Source organism: Engraulis encrasicolus, chromosome 16 (assembly GCF_034702125.1).
Source record: "Engraulis encrasicolus isolate BLACKSEA-1 chromosome 16, IST_EnEncr_1.0, whole genome shotgun sequence".
Classification (NCBI taxonomy): Eukaryota; Metazoa; Chordata; class Actinopteri; order Clupeiformes; family Engraulidae; genus Engraulis; species Engraulis encrasicolus.
The window spans coordinates 25,587,002-25,609,501 of NC_085872.1; the positions used below are offsets into that span (position 1 = coordinate 25,587,002).

The 22,500-nt window shown below is 44.8% G+C and overlaps 1 protein-coding gene across 4 annotated transcripts in view; it reads right to left on the minus strand.

Annotated features, from left to right (window-relative positions):
- The window catches only part of col15a1b (collagen, type XV, alpha 1b), a 59,047-nt gene extending 40,158 nt beyond the window's left edge, over positions 1 to 18,889 (minus strand). For 3 of the 4 annotated variants that reach the window (XM_063219113.1, XM_063219112.1, XM_063219111.1), the window contains exon 1: positions 1 to 433. This exon is cut by the window's left edge and continues 60 nt beyond it. In XM_063219113.1, coding sequence (XP_063075183.1) covers positions 1 to 220 — 220 coding nt within the window. In that variant the 5' untranslated portion in view covers positions 221 to 433. Of the gene's footprint in view, positions 434 to 18,622; positions 18,697 to 18,794 lie in introns of those variants that run through there. The other variant, XM_063219114.1, reaches the window with a different exon arrangement.
- Between the last annotated feature and the right edge of the window lie 3,611 nt (positions 18,890 to 22,500).

Sequence of the window (22,500 nt, forward strand, 5' to 3'; positions counted from 1 at the left end):
CCAGGAGGGCCAGGGTGGTGGTCAGCATGTGCCCCAGTGTGGTAGTGGTAGCCACAGCTGGCTCCGTGCCCACGACAGTGGGCAGCTCTGTGGTGGCCGAGGGGGCCAGCGTGGCCTCCACCTTGCGCACAAACAGCCTCCACCACTGGCCGTGCGTCACAGGCAGCAGGCACGACACCAGCAGCAGGACGGGCAGGCACAGCGCTCCAACACCACGCATCCTGATCCTGCCCGTGGCGCGACCCCAGGAAAAAACGTCAAAAAGACTTCACAAGCGAGAAGACGAGACTTAGATCCAGCAGAGAGCAGCTCCAACTGAGCAGGCGTTGGGAGAGGGCATGGAGGGAGAAAGAGAGAGAGATAGAGAGAGAGATAGAGAGAGAGGAGTGTGGTGCACCCCTGCTGCTGCGGCCGGGTTCTTGCCCCTCCTGCTCTGCACCTCTCCGTTTTGTAGCGGTGGCCCCCGAGCGGACCCCCTCGGTGCCGGTGAGGGGCCCTCAGTGCCTCTTCACCCCCCGACTCTCCCCACAGCACCACGCAGACTTTGGTATTCAGCCAAGCAGCTCAGTGTCGGCCTCACTTTGCAAGACCTTCCATCAACAATGAGGGGACCGCTCAAAGAAGTCAAATACTACACCCGCAAAACACAACACACGCAACTTCCCGCACTCTCTCTCTCTCTTTCTCGCTTAGTTTAGCCCTTAAGTTCCACTTGCTCTTCCTTGTCTGGTGTGGACCCCCTGTGCAGGCTCTGTCTGTGCTTATCTGTGTCTCTCTCGCACTGTCTTTCTCTGTGCATCAGTCTCTCTCTCTCTCTCTCTCTCTCCTTCTCTTTCTCTCTCTCTCCTTCCCTCCCCTCTCACCAGCAGAAGCATGCCACTGATTCTGTGTGGGTGTGCAAGGGAGGGGGGCAGGGTGGCCTGGTGTGGTGTGGGCTGGTGCTGAGTAGCTGGTGCTGGGATTTGCAAACAAACGCGCCACAACAATGGGATCCGATCCCCCGTATTGGCTCCCAGCTCCTGCGAGCCTCCTTGCTCCTACCACCACCAGTGTTGCCAGATGTGTCTGATCAAATCCCGCCCAAAAGGTTCTCCAAAACCGCCAAAATGCGCTAAATTCCGCCAAATTTCAACAAATTGCATTGATTTCTATGGGCACAAAACTACAGAAAAACCCGCCATATGGTCAATTTCTCCTGTTTTTACCGCAGACGACCATTCCAAGTAGCCCAATTGGGCAGGTAACCGCCCAATCTGGCAACACTGCCTACCACCACCAAGGCCCCAATAAGGGCATTTCCTGCTAATATTCTTGCACCAAACGCCCGCTCGTGTAATTCTCAAGACCTTGCACAAGAGCAACAGAAGCTCCAAACTGGTCCAGACTGCGTACCAAAAAAAACCACGAAAAAAACAGCCGACCCTTGGGAAATAATGCCACAGTCATTAAAAAAACACACAAAAAACAAGAAAGCCAAATAGCCGAGAAAACCCGAAAAATAAGCGAATCAGGGATGGGGGTTATGTGAGGAGCAACTGTTTTCTTGCTTGAACCGAAAACGTCACGCTGCAATTTTAGTCTAGCTTGGATTGTCATCTGTCATCTGCAAGGGCGTGCAGTATATTGAGACATTTTGTGTTGTGTTTTGAACAGGCTCCATTCCAAGCTCCTGAGACATGGGAAAGCTGCCTTGTAAAAACAGCTAGGGCCAAATCAAGGCTAGGCAGCGCGGAGCCAAAGTCCCCCTGAGTCAAGTGTCCACAGCCCACTGATCACAGCAGCCAATGACAAAGAGGGGATTGTTTGGATCCACAGAGAGGAGACGGGTCCATCCCTCTACAAAATCTGTCTGTCTGTCTGTCTGTCTGTCTGTGTGAGTATGTGAGAGGTACTGACAGAGAAAAGGGAGAATGAGTGTGTGTGTGGTTGTGAGAGAGAGCGTGAGAGAAAGATGGACTGAGAGAGAGAGAGAGAGAGAGAGAGAGAGAGAGAGAGAGAGAGAGAGAGAGAGAGAGAGAGAGAGAGAGAGAGAGAGAGAGAGAGATGGAGAGATAGAGGAAAGCGAGCAAAGGAGCTTTAATGAGGTACTGACACACACACACACACACACACACACACACACACACACACACACACACACACACACACACACACACACACACACACACACACACACACACACACACACACACACACAGCCAAAAACAAGCACCCACTACATGGCTTGCTGTGACCAGCTATAGCTGTGATCAAATGGTAATGGCAAATGGACTGCATTTACACAGCGCCTTTCCACTCCTTCGAGCACTCAAAGCACTTTGAACATTGTATGCCTCAAATTCACCCATTCACACTCACATTCACACACCGGTGGCAGTGGCTGCCACGCAGGCTACTACCACCCTACCACCAAAATACATCCTCAATTATGTGAGGTAGTATTATTGCATGACTACACACAGGGTGCGATTTGTCGGAAAACCAGAAGGGGGGAGATGTTTCTGTTTTTAAGCAATATCAATTGAATAACATTGAACTGTGATTAAAATTATGCGTAAAAAGTGGCAATATCAAAACCAGAAGGGGGGACAATTCCCCCCATCCCCCCCTACAAATCGCACCCTGACTACACAACATAAAGTACATAAGGGCATCTTTCTCTCTAAGGGCGTCTTTCTTGACCCACTTGCATGCAGCACGCACTGGTGAACACATCCACCTGCCCTTAAGTGGCCCGGCATGTGATTAAGGTAAGGGGTACTGACAGCCATGTGCAGTGCAGTGCAGTGCAGTGCAGTGCAGTGCAGCGGTGGTCGTGACAGAGGTGCTAGCCGGCAGGAGCACTTGTGTTGGCTAAATGAGGGATTTGTGCCGAGTGCGGACGGACGGAGGCCCTGGTTTAGGAAGTGCGGTTTGCGTGCGATGCCGTTTCATGTGAGGTTGGGGGTCAGGGTCGATGCCTCCATTGTAATTACTGGGGCCTGGCGGGGTGCAGCAGAACTGCGGGGGGACTGGGGGGGTAGGGTACAGGGGGGGGACCGCTGGGCGATGAGGGAGGGGGCAGGAAAGGGTGAGCCCCCCTGCCAGCCACCCCTAACCCTGCTCCCTGCCACCGGCCCCCTTCGTGTCTGTTAATTGGTTTATTGTCAGAAGCCATTGGCGGCGGAATGGTGAGGATTTATTCTGTGGAGTAAAAAGCTGCGTTAACACTATAGCTCTCCCGCCAAGGCCATCACGGTTAATGGAACAATTACACATTGTTGTGCATTTTTAGAATTCCAAAGAAGTGTTCCAAGACGGGCTCTGGAACTGTGCAGTGTGTGCTTCAGTGTGCTAAATATGAGATGAACAAAAAAAGGCACAGTGCGTATAATCTGTATAATTACAAGATACTCACCCTATGAATATAAATTGGCACAACAACATACTGTATATGAGTACTGCATAGAAAACGACAGCAGGAGTGGAACAGGAGGGGCTTCTAAATCATAACGCTCAAACTGTGCTATCACAACCTGCAGCCAATGAGCACTTAGGAAACACCTCCACGGCCTACTTGGGAAGTCACCCAATCATGCAAGTACTGAATATAGCAACATCACAATACATAAAATCATATAGTTCTACAGAGATAGACCACAAACCTCATCACGCACCAATTAATTCACTCAGTGAATTTAATTGGGCTGGTTACACCACTTCCACAACTGTCCGCCATTGTCAACGCCACATACTGTCTTTTATTTACAAAAATACACACAACTCTGAAACACCCAACCACAAAGTACCCTTCAAGCGGCAATTCTGTGGGAAGAAACGTCTTGGTGACCGAGGTCAGAGGAGAGTAGGCACAATGGTTATGGCTGACTCAAATAACTATTCAACCAGCAATTATGGGTTATGGCCAAGCATCAGACTGCCCAACATGTCAAGCCTGGAGATAGGAAGGCCATGACACAGCAAATCAGACCTGTTTTCATAACAACCCTCATGGCAGCCAAGAACAGAAAGCTGAGGCTTAACTGGGCACAACCTCAGTAAACCTGGAATGAAGGTTGTAGACAGGAGAAAAGCGTAGGCTACTCTTTTTTTCTGGAGGCAGACCTAAATCTATGGACAAACAGCTGCAACATCCACAGTCAAGGTCAGTGTGGTGATGATGATGTACACACGTAATAGTGTAGGAAAGATCTTCTTTTCTCAGTAATATTGATCAATTACAAATTCAATGTCTGTCTTTTTAGTTGAAGGAGAGGATTGTGCACATCCCAGGGAAAGGTGCAGGACGAAGGCCAACTGTAGTTTTCAGAGTGAGAAGTCCGCACACTTAGAATCCTTTTTGTTGCATTTTATGATTTCATGGCAGGATAACGTTTCGACCTCAACAGTCTTCTTCAGATTCTCTACAAACACAGTCTGAGTGGTGATTAGAACATGTCTGTCTTTTTAACCATAGCTGCTGGCCAGCCTGGTTGCTATGCCCAGTCACTGAACCGACTGAACTTAATTGATATTTGATTGTGGTGGAACAGGACATTCACATCATCAATGTCCAAATAACACAACTGCGGATGAGTAATGCCTTGACTCTACACCAATATCACAACGTTTTTTCAACGTCTTACAGAATCAAGTCCAGATTGTTGGTTTTGAAAGCAAAGGGGCCCATGTAATAAAACAGTAGCCTAAGTGTTATAGAATAACATCTGCTTATTAGAACTTAAATATCTAAAAATTATTAGTGATAAGGAAACGATAGAAAGCAAAAGCAAAAGCAAAAGCAATAGCAAACAGAAAGTGTTGACCAGATATAAGATATTGCCGTTACAGTAAAGCACTATTACACGCCACATGCAACACTGGACAGGTGCGCAATCTGCAGCTAGTAGAAGGACAACAAGCAGAGGTGTCAAAAGTAAAAGTAAAAAAAGAAACACAGTTTCCTTCCAACACAAGTAACTTATCTGAATAACCAGTATACCTGTGTACTTGTCTTGTGATCAGTTAACTCTGAACTGGTTGGACCAAGTTTGTGGTGGGTCCTGGTTAGGTTTACAGTGCTTTTCAGTAACAACACATCTATCTCATATCTATCTCATTAGGTACAATGGTGAAAATGGTGTAACAGCTATGTAATGCCATGTGCTAGTGTTATAATTACACCACAAAAGTACTTTTACTTTTACTTTTGACACCTCTTCCAGCTAGATAGGCCAAACCTGATCATAGAACTACTACAATTGTATGATTTATATGAAACCTGATTAGCTCATGGTAATCAGAGTAGTAGTTAAATACTGTTCGGACATTCACCGTCCTGACATTTTTTTCACTCAATTTGATTTATGTACACAAACGTGAGAATGAGGATAACTGTCTACAGAGGGGCATTGAATGTGTGTAGCCTAGGCCTACCTACCTTAGGCCAATCACATTTCGGGTGCAGAGCATTGCACAGCTCAATCACAGCTTAAGTAGAGTGGAGTAGAGTAGTAGAGTGCTAGGGAGTTACCATTTTTGACAGACATGAACTGTCTAAATTCTCTAAATATTGGTGTCAGTCTTCCACAGCAACCTGCAAGCTACACTGCCTACAGCCGGTTGAAATCGAAGAACGCAATGGTGCTCTACTGCCACCCTCTGGGGTGTTGGCGTTAATACCAGTCATTTTCTATCAGTGCCAATGTATGTCCCCTGCAATGATTTTCTATTACCAATTGCAAATAGATTTAGAAGAAAAACATCCCATCAACATCCTATTCTAGCAAAAAAAAGAGTATTTTTGTTACAACAAATGTTTTATTCAAGATTTATGCACAGATTATGCAATCCATTCCAATGAGTAGGCGCTTATGTCTGGCTGGGAGTACAGATGGCATTAATGATACTAACGCCTTTCTTAGTAGTATACTGCAGGAGGACGAGAAGTAGGCCTAACTTTGTAGGACCACAGAGGTCAGAGGTTAGTGATTTACAGGCAGACATTTATTAAGCACTGTCAACTGAATTAATAAGGAATGTCAAATAAATGCAATACAAGATCCTTATAAGGTTTACTCTATTTTTCTGGCTAAGAAATTAATCTAAGTCTCAGACAAATAAGCTTTATTAGTGTTATTAACCTTCACACTAATGATAAGCAAATTGCACATGTCTCTTTGATGGCGTTGTTAATGAGGCGAGCAGTCTGATGATGGGATGCATGCCAATGAAAATGGAAAATGGTACTGTGTGGATCTGTCACTTTTAGACACAACTGCAATTAAACGGAGAGCTGCTAATGTATGCTTTTACGCCCTCTCTCATATTGAGTGGGCATCTCATAACTCTTAAAGAGGCATCAAAGAGCTATGTCAAAGTTTAAGTCCATCAGCAACACATCAAGTGCCTCTGCCAAGTGCTCTTTGAAGAAGCGAAAACGCTCACAGTGTCCACATCATCTCACCCACTTATGTCATGTTTTGGTTTATCTGTCTATTAAAACCCTAATCAGCTTGGAAGCCTACAGTGCATTTACTGTAATCAGCGGAGAATGTCTGCCCTCTTCCTCCATCGTGCCCTTCCCTCTATTCACATCATATGCAAATCTGGCCCCCGTCCTGCCGGCTCCATTGTGTTGCCAAGGGGGTCAGGTGGGAGAGGGATTAGCATCACCACCAATGGCAAAGACGAGAGATGACAGAGGCTAAGGTTGAGTAATCAATTAGCAAAACGGTGGAGACTTCACGGGTGAGCAAAAACAGTACTTAGCCACATTAAATCAAAATCACTCATCGCCAATCTTGGCTGAGTTGAATAAGTTTTTTTTCCTTTTTTTCATCACTATCTGGGCTGTGGATCAAGAGCTGTGCCTGTTTTGTTGGTAATGCAGCCAGACAGATACTCTGGACCTACTGTCCACTAAGGTCTTGCTGACTGCCTTCATGCCTCACTGACTCTGTCTGTGGCTCTGTAAAAATACTCTGTAAAAAAAAATTCAGCGTTGTTTCACATAAAAAATGATTCTATTGACCTATCAATCTATTTAACAAGTATAGGATTTTTTTTTTTTTTACACCATCACACTACCGAAAACACTTCAAAGCAGCACAGTCACTACAACACTTACTAAAACAAAATAAAACACTTACAGCTGTTAGTGAGGTCATAAACATGCCTCGCCAACCCCCTAAAACATCCACAACACCAGCTTTCCGCTATTTCAGCACAGCGCACTTCACCTGCAATTTACGGGCAAGCCGATTGATTGGCAACTGCCTGAGCCAATGAAAAGGCAGCATGTTGTAAGCACAGCCTGGAGGGTCTCGCTGCACAGCGTCAGACAGAGGCTGACTGTTTGCTCCTGCAAGTCAGGTATTTATACTGTTTACTCTGGTGTAGATGTTCAACTGAATGCGGCCTCTGTTTTTCAGGTGTGCTTTCATTACAGCTTTCCATCTCTCTCTCTCTCTCTCTCTCTCTCTCTCTCTCTCTCTCTCTCCCCCCCTCTCTCCAGATGTTTAAGCTGATGTAGTTTCCTAGGACATGCTCTGACCGGGAAATGTCTGGCTCTATATTATATTTACTGTAATCAGTCCACGCTGCCCGCGTTCTGGGTACCTACGTGTAATCCTGTTTAACATGAGAGGCGCACTTCAGAGAAAACTGTGTTTCATTCCTAAATGACCATGGGTCAACATCAAAGGATTGAAGATATAAGGTTATTTCAGGGGTCAGATGTGGTCTTGTCACTTGCCTTTTCACTTCATATAATCAATCAAATAGTGACATACTATGTAAAATAATAGTTAAACAAAATCTAAATCAAATAAAACATGTGAAACAGCAAGAAAATCGTAGCACTAGTTTCTTCTGTGTTTCTTTAAATAGTTTGTTACTGCCTTAGTGCCTTAGGGTGTAAAATATCCCTGGTGGAAGGGCTCTTGTGGGGGTCTGTGCTGGCGTCTGCAGGCCATGTCTGCAGGCCTGCTTATTGTGATGCAGATCTACAGCTCTCTGCCCCAGAATGCCAGAAATCCCCTGACAACCAAACCCACCAGCCATCCGACCCTCCCTCCAAACTTTACACACACACACTCACACGCACACGCACACACACGCACGCATGCACACACACACACACACACACACACACACACACACACACACACACACACACACACACACACACACACACACACACACACACACACACACACACACACACACACACACACACACACACATACACACACGGCCCCATCTTAATATCTTTGTGGGGCCCTTCCTATCCTTCTGGGGGCATTCCATTCATAAAGAATGCTAAACTGTCCCTAAACCAAAACAATCCCTAACCCTAACCTGTCAGTGAGGAAATGTTTTTGCGCTTTTACTTTCACCAATGACAACAAAATCACCCAAGCAAAAGGGGTCAAAACATGTGAGGTCCAGGATTTGGGTCCCACATGGAGTAAGGGCCCCAGCATGTGGGTGTGCTCCAATGTGCTCACAGAGATAGATTGTGTACTACACGCACACACACACACACACACACACACACACACACACACACACACACACACACACACACACACACACACACACACACACACACACACACACACACACACACACACACACACACACACATGCGGACATATCTTTGCATACCACACAGACAGAAGCACACACACACACACACCCTTGCGCACACGCACGCAGACACACGCACACACACACACACACACACACACACACACACACACACACACACACACACACACACACACACACACACACACACACACACACACACACACACACACACACACACACACACACAAACACACACCCACACTACCCAATGCTGCACCGATGCTGCTCTGATTGTGCTCAATCACTTCTTCGATCAGCTGGAGGTCAGAAGAGAGTGGCTGAGAAAGAGCACCAAAACCCACACTTGCTTTGTGTCCGAAGCCAAGACACAGCTTGGGGCTGTGTGGTGGTGGTGGTGGTGGTAGAGGTGGTAGTGGTTCAGGGCTGTGAGGAAAAGGTGGGGGTGGGTAGGGGCTTGGGGGTCACACACACGTGCATGCAGGCACGCACGCAGGCACGTACACGCACACGCACACGCACACACACACACACACACACACACACACACACACACACACACACACACACACACACACACACAGGGTATATTCTCCTGGTGTACAGACTCTCTGATGGACTGGACACAAATCTGATCTGAAGCATCATTAACATTGTAGTCAAAGAAAAAAATGTACTTCTCTAGTTTCTAAGTAGTTTTGGCTTGAGGGGGTCGTTGCAGGAGACCCTGGATGTCTCAAAGGATGACATGCTGCTAGTGAATCGATAACCAAAGCCCACAGCAGGTAGTTTTACATGTAATTTCACAAGGGAGGATAAATCACATAGTTGGGGTCAGCATAATGGGGAATTACACCGACGAAAAGTCCAAAAGCACCTCTCTCCATTTCCATCGTAATCACAAGCGAGTGGAGTGAATCAAAGGGGAGCTGACGCTATAGGACAGTGGTTCTTAGCCTTTTTGTCTTAAAGGGGTATGCCACTATTTTGGGGCTTAATACAGTTAAAATCGTTGGCTGGGGTTTATACAGGTGGTAAAGTGTCTTATTTTTCATGTTAAGCGTTAAGAGTTGAAAGACGGAATATGTCGCTAAGCTAGTGAAAGTCAATGGATCCGTGTAGCATTGTAGCATGCTACACGGATCCATTGACTTTCACTAGCTTAGCGACATGCCAACGATTTTAACTGTATTAAGCCCCAAAATAGTGGCATACACCTTTAAAGCACCCCCTTACTTGTGGCCAAGACAAGCCGCGCACCCCCAACCCAAACTTCTACATATGTGTACGCACTAAAAAATGATTTAAGTGATTAATTGCAATGATTCTTACTTGAGACATTAACCAATACCTTAATGACTTTAAATGGGGACCAAAATATGTTTTAATTTGGTTTTGATTTGGCCTAAGTACAATTTTCCCAAGCAGAATTTTGGTCACAACCTCAACACAAACAACATTCCGCGCACCCCCTGGAATCTCTGGCGCACGCACCCCCAGGGGATTCCCGCACCCCCAGGTTAAGAATCACTGCTGTAGGAGAGGTTCTTTTACACAACACCCTGCATCTAGTGCAGGGCTTGGCATTAACTTTTTCACCCACCTGCCACTACGGCTAGTGGTTTCCCCGAGTTACTAGCCATTCAGGTATTCCACTAGACACAGATATTATAGTGTTTTTTTTCTTTATCATGATAGTGCACATTTAACCTCAAAAGATGGGGAGCTAAAGCAAGATTAGACTATAACTTTCTACATGGAAGTATAGATATCAATCAAATAGAGACTGAGTTATTAAGCTTTTTCTTGAACTTAAATACAAACAATTGATACACAAGGGTCAAACAACAGAGTATAGGCTACTATGATGTGCATGTCATACCAAGGAATAAGCTGCCAGCCAAATTGACAAGTGACACTGAAAGCATTACTAGCCACAGCCAAGTTTTACCAGCATTTGGCTGGTTGGCAGGTGCCAGTCTCAAGCCCTGATCTAGTGACCTTGTGTACATGTACTCGGGCAGTCACTCGCGTGATGACCTGAAGACTTCCACAATTGCCGACCTAGTCTGCGGCATGTGACAGAAGTTCAAAACAGAGAAAAGAGGCCGTTCAGTCTTTTGCCCTGTCCTCCTATAAGCAACGTCTGGGCCATCGGACATAATCCTCACTGTGTACGGCAGTTGTAATGTAATATATATTTTGGATCCGGCACATATTCTTTTTAATGTACACTATACCTTTGGATGTATAGGAAATAGGATTAGAAATGGAATTGAAAAAAAAAGTGAGCATGTAAACTCCATTACTTGTGCAGGTCATGGGAACAAATCAGCCTCTAGCAAACTGTTGATTGACATCCCCCACCCCCCCTGACTCCCGGCTTACTCTTGTTTTCTTGTAAACACAAAGAGCACACACATACTCACGCACGCACGCACGCACACGCACACACACACACACACACACACACACACACACACACACACACACACACACACACACACACACCACAGGGTATATTCTCCTGGTGTACAGACTCTCTGATGGACTGGACACAAATCTGATCTTAAGTATCATTGACATTGTAGTCAAAGAAAAAAATGTACTTCTCTAGTTTCTAAGTAGTTCTGGAATGAGTAGCCTGCACTGTGTGGATTCCTAGAAAGCTGGATCAGGTCAGACGTCTGAAATCACAGAAGATCCAACAGCGATACATGGAAACCCTGCAATTTACGCTCTGTTTACACTCTGTTTTAAACAGCAATAGGTAACGTGACTTCTGACAGTGAAAGGGCTACCACACATTGGTTCACCCTGTGCAAACACAGGAAAACTGATGATTTTAGCAATAAGCTGATCTACCTGGTGGTATTACCGTGACTATATTTGCTATTCAAATGAATGGCTGGAGCAAATTGTTGTGACGTTCCCTGTCAAACGTGTGATTTCCTAGTCCATGCATCTTATTAAAGCTGATCAAATTAAAGCTTTGCAGCACTGTCTGAGTATGTGAAGGCACAAATACAAATCCCGCACAATAACTACACTTCATCCCTCACCAAAGAGGTTTTCAGTTCCATTTCCTCCTTATCTTTCATTGTGTGAAGGATAAATTGGGATATGTATCTGCACTAATGAACATACTAAATGTCTGTATCTGACCTGTCCATCATAACTTTAATCTGTAAGTCTGGGACAATAGATGGAAAAAATCTAAGTAAATGTTGCCCTTCCCTATCCCTCTGATGGTAATACATGTGGTGCTACTGTAGATAACGTGGATTACAAGGCTAGTGTTATAAATCACGAAAAGAACAACCAAATACTCATAGATAATGTGGCCAGTTGCAACACTTTAATTAGGCGCTTGCGCCACAGTCCATTCTCTGTATACCGATTAGCCTAGTGAACTCAGGAAAGTTGTTTACTTCCTAAGTACACAAGGACTGAGGATGACTGTCAAAGGAAAAAAGTGAGTGCGCACTGTGAAAAAAAGTGAGTGCGCAACTGTTTTCCGCTTCTAGGCAATCCATCCATGAAACTAGGTTTTTAGTCTGTCTGTTTGTCTGTCTGTCTGTCTGTATGTCTGTCTGTATGTCTGTTGCTCTGTGTGTATGCCTACCATATAATCAATGTATCGTATTGACTTGATAGTTGATGTGTGTGTAGCTACTGTCCCAAAAAGGGCAGTCACAAGTCCGATGTTTGGATGGGAATCACCAACGATACCGCTAAACAAAACTTTTTGTGGCTCATCAACATGGTGACAAGCACTGGCACATGATACTGTGGGAATATTTAAGGTCTTAACTTCAAAATATGGCAACAAACACTGAATGCATTGTCCTTACACTTACTAAGAAGTCACAGCACAGGCTCATGTTTAGCAGGGAATGCGGCAACAAAAGCGACTGATAAATATGGCACAGACACTAAATACAGACACTGGGATGTGCCTTTGTTCACCGCCTTCCACACAAAAATAGACAGGAACACACACACAGACACATACACAGGCACAGACACATACACAGAACACAGACACACAGACACAGACACAGACACAGACACAGACACACACACAGACACACACACAATCAGCCGACATAGCTGTGGGACACTGTTTACTTGGGCACTATGCTCAATGGCATCAGTATGTTATACAAATGATCACTTGAGCAGTATTGCCGTGTCTTGATACTGACCTCAAATGGCAGGTAAATCATGCTCTAATGAGGTAAGATTGCATAATGATGCTGCATATATTATCACTCACTCTACTCAGACCTGTCAACAATACTCTGGCAGTTCAGTTCAGTTCAGACTAGGGATGCAAACGATTAATCGACCTTAATCGATCAATGCGTTAATCGATTAAAAAACATGAATCGCAATTAATCGACAATTCAACCTACAAGAGACCCAGGTGAAATGGGCATGTGAAGAGTGTGTATGAAGAGGGGTGTGAATAGTGAGAATATTTAAAACACCTTTGGATTAAAGAATTGAAATGGAACTAATTTAAATGTGGTATTCTATCTCAATTTTTAATTACATTTTTTAGATTTAGTAGTTTTTTTTCGAGAAACATTGAGATCTCGGGGGAAAAACACAGTCTATCAATTAATCATAAGTCGATCGATAAGGCTATCAACAAATGAATGATTTGCATCCCTAGTTCAGACAGGGTAAATCTGAGTATGAATGTATTACCCATGCACCAGTTTCTCCCAAAGCTGCAGCTAATGATCTGGCTGGCCTTGTTGGAGTGAACTTCATGGCCCAGCATGAAAAAACATCTAATCTGGGTTGGGGGGGAGAGGAGGCTGGGACAGGGATGGGAGAGAGACTGACACAGACAGAGACATAGAGAGCGAAACACCAACAGTGTTGAGCTCTCATCGCCCAAAATAAATCGCTCTTTGCTCTTAAAGAACTGTAGGTCAAATGAACTGATTTTCAATATCCATGAAATGAATATTCCTTCTGTTATAATACATTGCAGTACTGACGGCTTGTGGTAATCCCAAGATGAAACATGGTAGGGGAAGAAATGGCTGTTCACTTGCTCAGTAAACGGGAAAAAATACCCAGTGACTCAAAGCAATATAGGCCTACAGCGGCATGCCAGTCTGTAAAAGGACTAATGTCTTACAAACTCACTTACTTCGACAAACACTGCATAGACCATGGGACAAACTACAGCACAGCAAAAGAGGCGGCATTCTTGGCTTCTGTTCAATCTACATTAGATTTTGTGTTCTGTCAGAGGTCGATTTGGGGGGGGGAAACAACATGTGTCCTCTCTTCACTGTAAATGTGAATGCGTGACTTCATTTTCTACCGCTCAGTGTAATTTGACTAACAAACATAAAACTTTGCAAGCTGTACCTAAAAAACATTCCACAACCGCCGTGATCAAAAGTGCTGCACTACAGGGGGGCCCTATGGGTGGCCATGGTTATGTAACAAATATAATATATGAGTCAGTGTTAATTACATTACACAGGTGAATCCATGCATACATAACTCACAGCTGCACCTGTGTCAGATGGATGGCGCCAGACCATGCTACTGAGGAGTAAGAATGCATAGACACGTTTTTTCTCTGATTTATGTCTGGATTAGGCATTCCATAGATGTTCCGAATACCAGTAATATGTCTCAAACAAAAAAACCAAGATATACAAAACCAAGACCAGACATCCAGTTAAAGCCCCACCACACACAACTCGGGCCGTACCAGACTCCCCCTTAAGATAGAGTAAAATTCAGGACACATCACACATTCAGAGTTCTGGCATTCATTCGCATTTGTTGTATACAAGAATGTTTTTCAACTGTTTTCATCACTTAGAGTATTGCAAAATGTAAAAAAACCTAGAACCGCAGGAATCAATGAACTACACAAAGGCATCTTTACTCCAAACCACCAGAGCTTGGTTTGCTGCAGTATGTCTACTCTGCTTTGCAGCAGTATGTCTGGATTTCCCCCCGTGGCAGAGCAGGCATGCGGGGAAAACCTCCCATGGAGTGGACTTAAGAGAGCCCTGCCTTTTCACAGGACCTCCATGTCCTCAACAATGCTCATTGGGGAATGGACGCACAACATCTTAAGAGAGGACTAAATAAAAAAGACAAGTTTGGATTCAGCTCAGACACGTTCCCACTTCTCTAAACCATATCAGATACACCAAAGGCACTGCATTCATATGATGACAGAGAAGGAACTTGCACTTTTTTTAACAAACTTTTCCACACCATGTTATAAACAAAACCCGTGTCCATACGAATGCAGACACATGTGCCTACAGGTACATATCATGTGGGGGATCATAGAGGGCACATGCGAACATGAAAAAATACTCTCAGGAGAAAACCTCTGGCACTCTAACACAACACAAGGCCACTGTTTGTTGATGAACCGATGTATTAAATTAGATCATTTTTGCCATGAAATGCTGAAAATGGTTATTTCTCTCTGGTCAAGTGACTGCAGCTACAAAGCAGCAAGTGTCTTTTTTTCTGTACACCCACAGCATGTTCCTACTCCCCGAGTCCTGTGGACCGTGACACTGCATCTTAGAAACACCTCCAACAGTCGCACATTATTCCCAAGTTTTACCTCAAGAGGAAAAAAATCAGAGCGCTTGTCCGGGCCCTCATCCAAAACACGGAGGGGGGATTTTACAGTTTTTGTGAGAGTGAGCTGGATGTCTGACTGGGGCGGGCCGCAGTGCAGAAACATACTTCCTGTTTAAATTTTAAAGTCTTAATGTGGTTTACTGACACATTTCTTAGTTTTTGATGAGAAAATGTTTCTTGCACTGCTTTGGGTAAAGCCCTTCCTATTCCAATCAACCACCCTTTCATGTCTGAACCCCCTCTGACCCGAGATCTCTCTCTCTCTCCTTGCTTTGCCTCTGTTAGCGAGTGTGTCTTCAGTGTGCTAGTACATTTCGGTTAGCGCTGCACCAGGGTGGTATACTTCTGTTACATTTCTTGTGATGGTTTGGCAACATTACAGTTGATACATGTCTGCATTATAAGTATATATTCAAATCAAACGTACTGAATGTGAAGACTCTATGTTCACCATACCATGTGTCCAAATATATCATGCTGTCATACCATGTAAAGATTCAACCCCTTTGCGCAGAGCCTATGTTATAACCTTACTGTCACCAAAATTGTATGTCTTAATCTGTTACTTAAGGCTCTTTGTAATGTCATGGCAATGTTGTTATGATGTAGTTGTGAATTTTCAACAAATAGTGAATAGGCCCGCCGGCGACCCCATCTGCACTAAGAGGCTGCACCACTGGCAAAGCCCTCACATGGGGAAAATTTTTTTTTGTAAACACACATTGTTATTGCCATTTACTCAACCGCCATGTTTAAAGCATGAATAAATTGGATGAGTGAATGGAACAGAACAGACAATGACAAACAAAAAAGAAAGGACATTGGTGAGGCTCTTCTTATAGTGCATATCTAGGCCTATATATCAGGGATATCCCCAGAAACATCAAGAGGAGTGTGACCTCTGTTTACTACGGTGTTGTACACAACCACAAGCCCCACTTATTACGATATGGTTATTGATTTATGATATGAGATAACGATCAGTGGTTCACATGCAATAATTATTGTAGCCTTTTACTGCTTACTCGTAGGCTTTAGGGTGCAATCCAGCACCTGACTAGCTGTGGTAGTGGTAGCAATGCCCCCGAGCTGTCTGCTATCTGTGGGAGAGAGAGGGACATCACCACAAGCCTGTACACCAGGTCATTAGCCTGGGAAGCCAGACACTTGTTGCAACACGCTCGCACAACAGAGGCTGAATAACCTCATCCATTCACAGCTCTGAGCGCTGCAGACATCACAGACGTTTCAGCACTTGTGCTGAACGCCATTCAATGAACAGACTACAGGAAAGCCTGTGACCAGACCTTGTGACAAGCAGAGATACACACACACACACACACACACACACACACACACACACACAAACTTTCTGGCGTGTCTTTAAAGGCATGGCGTTAAAGTTGTCCGCTGAGCACACAAGGAAGATGGTGGAGGTGTGACGACTTTGATTCCTGACTCCAGCATCGACCCCCTGAACAAAGGCCTTGTGGGTTTTACAGGGTCGGAGACAACGGAAGCACGGATTTACATGAGAAGCAACCATTTCAGTTCACACAAAGGTGCCATGTTTGAACACCCCCCCACTTCGCCCTCCTGCCTGCACTGGCTCCTGTGGAGCACACACACACACACACACACACACACACACACACACACACACACACACACACACACACACACACACACACACACACACACACACACACACACACACACACACACACACACACACACAAACGGCCACACAGAGTGATGGAGAGCAGCACAGCGCAACAAGTGCACCCAGCGGAGCGCTGGCTCCTGCAGCAACAGGGGGACCACAGCAGACTCAGCCCCCAACACAACACAACAGCCACCAAGCAGCCAGCCAGGAGCAATCTGCTCCAAGCCCCCAAGCCACTATTGTGAGTGAACATCAACTCACACTTTAAACAAGTGGCGATTTTGGTTCAAATGTTCGCGGTTTTAGTTTTTTGTTTGGGGCCCCAGGTGACCCTAGAATCACCTCTGATGATCACAGCACATATCTCGTCACGGAGGCATGGATGGATGTAGACCGCTTGATCACATATCTGGCATGGGCGCCTGTAGCATTTGATCCCAGTCGGCGCACATTATCTGGGCATGGGATGCTGCAGACCCTAAGTGTCCCTAAGCACTGGCATGCATGGCTCAGTAATCAAAGCATGATACTGTTGGTGTGGAACCGTGCGAGGACGGCACAGACAAACTGTGTGTCAAAGAAATTTCATGTTTGGAGCTCAGAGATTGCAAGGAAAAAAAGCACAAAAGCACAACAGTCCCAGCAACATCTATAGCTCTGTGCAGATGCCGCCGACGAATGTTTCAACGTAATCAGGTTATCCGCCATGGCCCGGCGCCCATCATTCAGTCACATTTCAAATGATATGAATCACATGCACATCCTAGAGACCTCAGCTGTTCGTCCAGTCAGCTGAAGTCACCAAAAGACATCAGAAAATGTGCCCGTGGGAAATTCGAATCCCACACACCAAACTGTAAACTGAATTTCCTGTGCAATATTTGTCAAATCACGACGTATCTGTACATGGACTCCAACATCTATTATTACCAGTGTAAAACACTTCAAGTTAATCTGTATGTCAGGTCTCGCCTTTAATCCTCAAGACATCTAGGGTCATGTGTACAGGGGTACTAGGCCTACAGGTCAATCTGTAATTGCACATCACACTGATAAACGGATGTGGATCAATTTGAGATGCTGTGCTACCAGGTAGTATCTTTTTGTATTTACACTAATTTAATATAGGCCAACCCCCATACTTTACATTAAATGTGTCAAGGAAAAGTTGCATGAGGTCACACAAGCATGTCACATCCATATGAGCCACGGATTACCGGTACAAAAATTGTTTCATGACTCCAAATAATGTTACTGAGAAGTCTTACAGATATCTGATCACTATAACCAGGTACAGAACTCTCTTGGTCTTCAATCAACATTCAGGGAAAGTTACTCACACGTGACACACACAGAACCATCTTGCTGTGGAAATGATATCCGTTTTCCTTCAAGTGACTTAAATGAATGGGCTAAGTGAGTAAATTGATTAGGTAGGCTACCTGACTCAAGTTAGATGAATGCTACAGGTATTTACGTGGTAAGTAATGTGTAATTCATCCATTGTACATCTGAACATGAATCTGTGCATGGGCTAGTTAGCCCTATTGGAATCTTTAAAGATAAAAAAAAAAATGCTCGTTGATAAAATTGCTTAAATTCAGCGATTGGAAATTGGCACTTCTTCCACATTTGGATCTTCTCGTTTTGAACGTAAGAAGGCTTAGGCCTACTCTTAAACACAGTCACGGCAATATAGCACAGGTAGGTACATACCTTCTATCACTTGAACCGCGGTAACGGCATGGTACAGGAGGATCAGATGAACGCCAACGGACAACCACGCGCAACTGTGATGAAATAAGGAATGTTATTGACAACCCAATGAAATACCTGCGCCGTAATTTTAAAGCTCGAAAAATCGTTAAGAAAAATACACTTAACTCACCAAATGTTCATTTTGAAAAAGACTTGTGCCGGCAGGTCAGATTTTCCATGAGAATGCAAACACTCGAGCGCACAAGTCTACTCTGCCTCCCACTATCCTCCTGAATCCTCACCTCTCCCTCCTCACTCTTGCGCCCTCTCCCTCTCTCTCTCTCTCTCTCTCTCTCTCTCTCTCTCACCCTGTCCAATGTCCGCAGTACTACATCGAACAAAGACGGTCTTTCTGAGACTCCACTGGCCCACGGACACTGAAATCCGACTCCTCAAAATCCCTCTGTGGCCCGCCGCCTTAGCCCCCTTTCTGCCGTTTTTACACTTATGATATCTGACTTAGTTGGTAGTTAGTCTGTCAGAGGTATTTCAGTTACTTTTCATTTCGGGGCAATAAAGTACGAATTAACGGAGTTTTTTTCCTCCTCACATTGCAATTCAGAGAGGTGGCACCTATAGGCCTACCTGTCATTGGCTATTCTTCTAATATCAGATGGATTTTTTAAAATCAATTTCATTCATTCATTCATTCATTCATTCATTCATAGGCTACCTCTAAAGGCACTGTAAATATATATTAAAAAAATGAAAAGCGCATACAGATCCATATACATAGGCCCCTACGTTATATATATATATATATAGCTATAAATTATTAGATTAAGGTATCCTACAAAATCAAACAAAGTTACATTATCCAAGTCAGACTAAAAGCCAGTCTAAGCATTCGACTCAAGCCAAGTGGCCAGTGCACTTCTGGGGGGAGCTGTTCAAAGGCTACCAGGAATGACAAAGGCATGAGGAGGACCACCAGAGCAGTCCGAAACGCCAATGGGACTTTCACCGACATGCTTTTAAGGACTCCCCTGGTCCACTGGAAGCTTCTGGGAACGCCTCGGGGGCAGTCATACCGGTGACTAAAACAATGGCCAGGAGAAAGGCTTGAGAGCCGGGGTCAGACAAAGCATGCCAATTTTCAGTGTTGTCCCTGGGCTGGAACAACCGTGCTCCCCCTCAGGGCCGCTGACAGCTTCTGCTGGGCCCGGGACAAAGCCATCTGAAAGGGCCCCCTACCCAATACACACAGTGTGATGGAGACCCAACTCTGGGCCTCCTATATCCCTGGGGCCGGGACAACATACCCCTTTGTCCCGTCCCCCCCCCCCCCTGTCAGCGGGCCTGCTCCCCCTCATAAGCATCTCAGCATGTTGTCTGGTGGCCTAAAGTCACCCAGCTGTCAGTGAGGTTCTCCATCTTCAGAGCCTGAGCAGGACTCTCATATTTCAGCGTTCACAAGGGTAGCAAGAGGGGAGAGACACGGGGGGGAGAAGAGAAAGAGATAGAAATCCTTTTGTGCTTTTCAGAGATAGAGTGATGGGAGGCTCATGTCAACAGCCTGCAATTAGCTGATCTCAGGAGGATAATGGGTTTGTGGGGTCGGAAAGATTTCACTCTCCTTTTGAGATGCTGCAGAATTCCAGACAGCTTGACATGTTGTTCCTGGTATTTTGGGTTAACATGCTGATGTAATGGTTTCTATGCAGCCCACGCAGCGGTACCCATTCAAGCCCCATCAAGATAAACAGAGTGACACACACGTCCACAGCAATAAGCATCCATTATGGATTCAGCCCTTCACCATCTGAGACGGAATACATGCTGAATAGAAAAGTATAGACTTCAAAGAGGCCTACGGCTGAAAATCCATGCGGAAGAGTGTCAGTGATCCATTTTCGACACAGCAGTGTTAACTTCTCACTCATATGAGGTTAACACTCATCACAATGATGGTTGTTTTTTCACACACCTCTAAAGCACCTTTAACCTGGAGCTACTCAATACAAATTAAGTAAGGTCTAAAATCAGTAAGGCCTAAAGTCACACCCTTTGGCCTCCAAGGTTAAGTGAGAAAGTTTGACCACAAGAAGAGGCTAATCACCTGTAGTCAAGAGAGTTTACTGTGGTCTGGGTTTGTGGTTTGTGCAGGGCTGTGTGATGGTGGGGATTTCCCCCTTTCTGGTTTTGATTCCACCAGCTGTGCTAAATTATTGAAACAATCTCCCTCTGGGTTTAAAAAATATCTTTAAGGCATTTTTATGCGTTTATTTATTTATTTGACAGGACAGTGGAGGAGAGACAGGAAATGAGTGGGGAGAGAGAGACAGGGGAGGATCGGCAAATGACCCAGGCCAGAATCGAACCCGGGTTTCGCCATGTTCTGGAACTTGGGGCATAATGTCAACATCTGCTCCATCTGATATTTACTGTCTGCTTACTGCCTGACATTTTCTCTGACAACAGTGGCTGTCAAAGCAAAGACATACCAAAGCAAGAAGTTAAGCTCCATGAATGCAATGCTGCTAATTAAATTGTACAAATTGGATTTCCACAAAGTGCATATTTCAGTTCAAATTGCTATTTTGAAGAAAAAAAAATACACCTTAAAAAGAGAAAACCAGAACTAAAACTGAACATTTCTGGCATTGGATTTGTACAGGTCATACAATTTGAGAGAAGGAACATACTACAGTACCAATAACAAAGCATCGAGGTATGCCTTTGAAGTCCAGACTGATCCCATTAAACTGTATTTTTTTTTGCTTTTAAACGAGAACCCATGAACCCAAGAGAAATCTCCCAACTCATCCTTCAATAAAAACTCACCTGTCTTGTCCTTTCGAGATACCAGGTACCAGGTTCCTCTAATGGATGTTGTCCTTGAAGTCTTCTGCCTTCATCTCATTTAAGTGTAAACTACAGGCTGCCTGTCATAGCACCAGGCATGTCCATGCATTCCAGTGATGGCAGCCTGCATGGCCTATCTGACTGGGACCTCACATATCATATAATGGGACTGGCTCTGGCCCCTAGTTAGATTTGCTAACTTTAGAGGGGCAAATTGGCTTTTGGCAATTATACAAATTGACGCTCAGCATGCTTGGAGTGTGCATGCATGGCCAGGGTTATTCCAAACAAATGCACATGTGCCTGTCGCCAAACAAACAGACTAACATTGATGACTCTACATGAGTTTTTTTTAGGATTTCTAGTCTGAGAGTCTTGAAAGACATGGGAGGAATGACAAAAAAATCCACCAGGGCCAAACCTTGGAAGTCTGACGTGATGCAGCAGTCTTTGCATTCTCTTATGGTAGCAGAGAGCCACTGATGCAATGGAACAGAAGAGTTCAACAGTGCCCTGTTCATTCACACAGATTCATTCATTCATTCTTTCCCGTGCATGCAGTGTTATAGCGTTACACATTAGGCCAAAAAAGCTATGGCATGGAAATTAAGGGCAGCAATGGTGCTTTGTATGCCCCAAATTTTGGTCTGTGCCGCTATGGACTGTACTCTGTACGAACAACTCCCACTGTACCAGCCCCCCCCTAAAACTAAACTAAAACTAAAATAGAAATTAGTCCCCCACACCCACTGCACATGCAGACACAGCAGAAGCAGTGAAGGTAGATACAGCATAGAAATACAGCATAGAAAAGGGTGCGTATAATGACGCTTGTGGTTGAGATGAGGTTGTCCAAGCAGGCTGTAAACATTTCCAATTTGAAACCAAAGAGCACACAAAAGGGCTGTATCCCTCCAGCCCTCGGAACTTGTTTATCAGTTGTTGATTGATTGCTTTGGTAACCAGACTAATGGTCTGTGTGTTTGGAAGTGGCAAGTCCAGGGAACAGCTTCTTTATTCACAGCACTGGA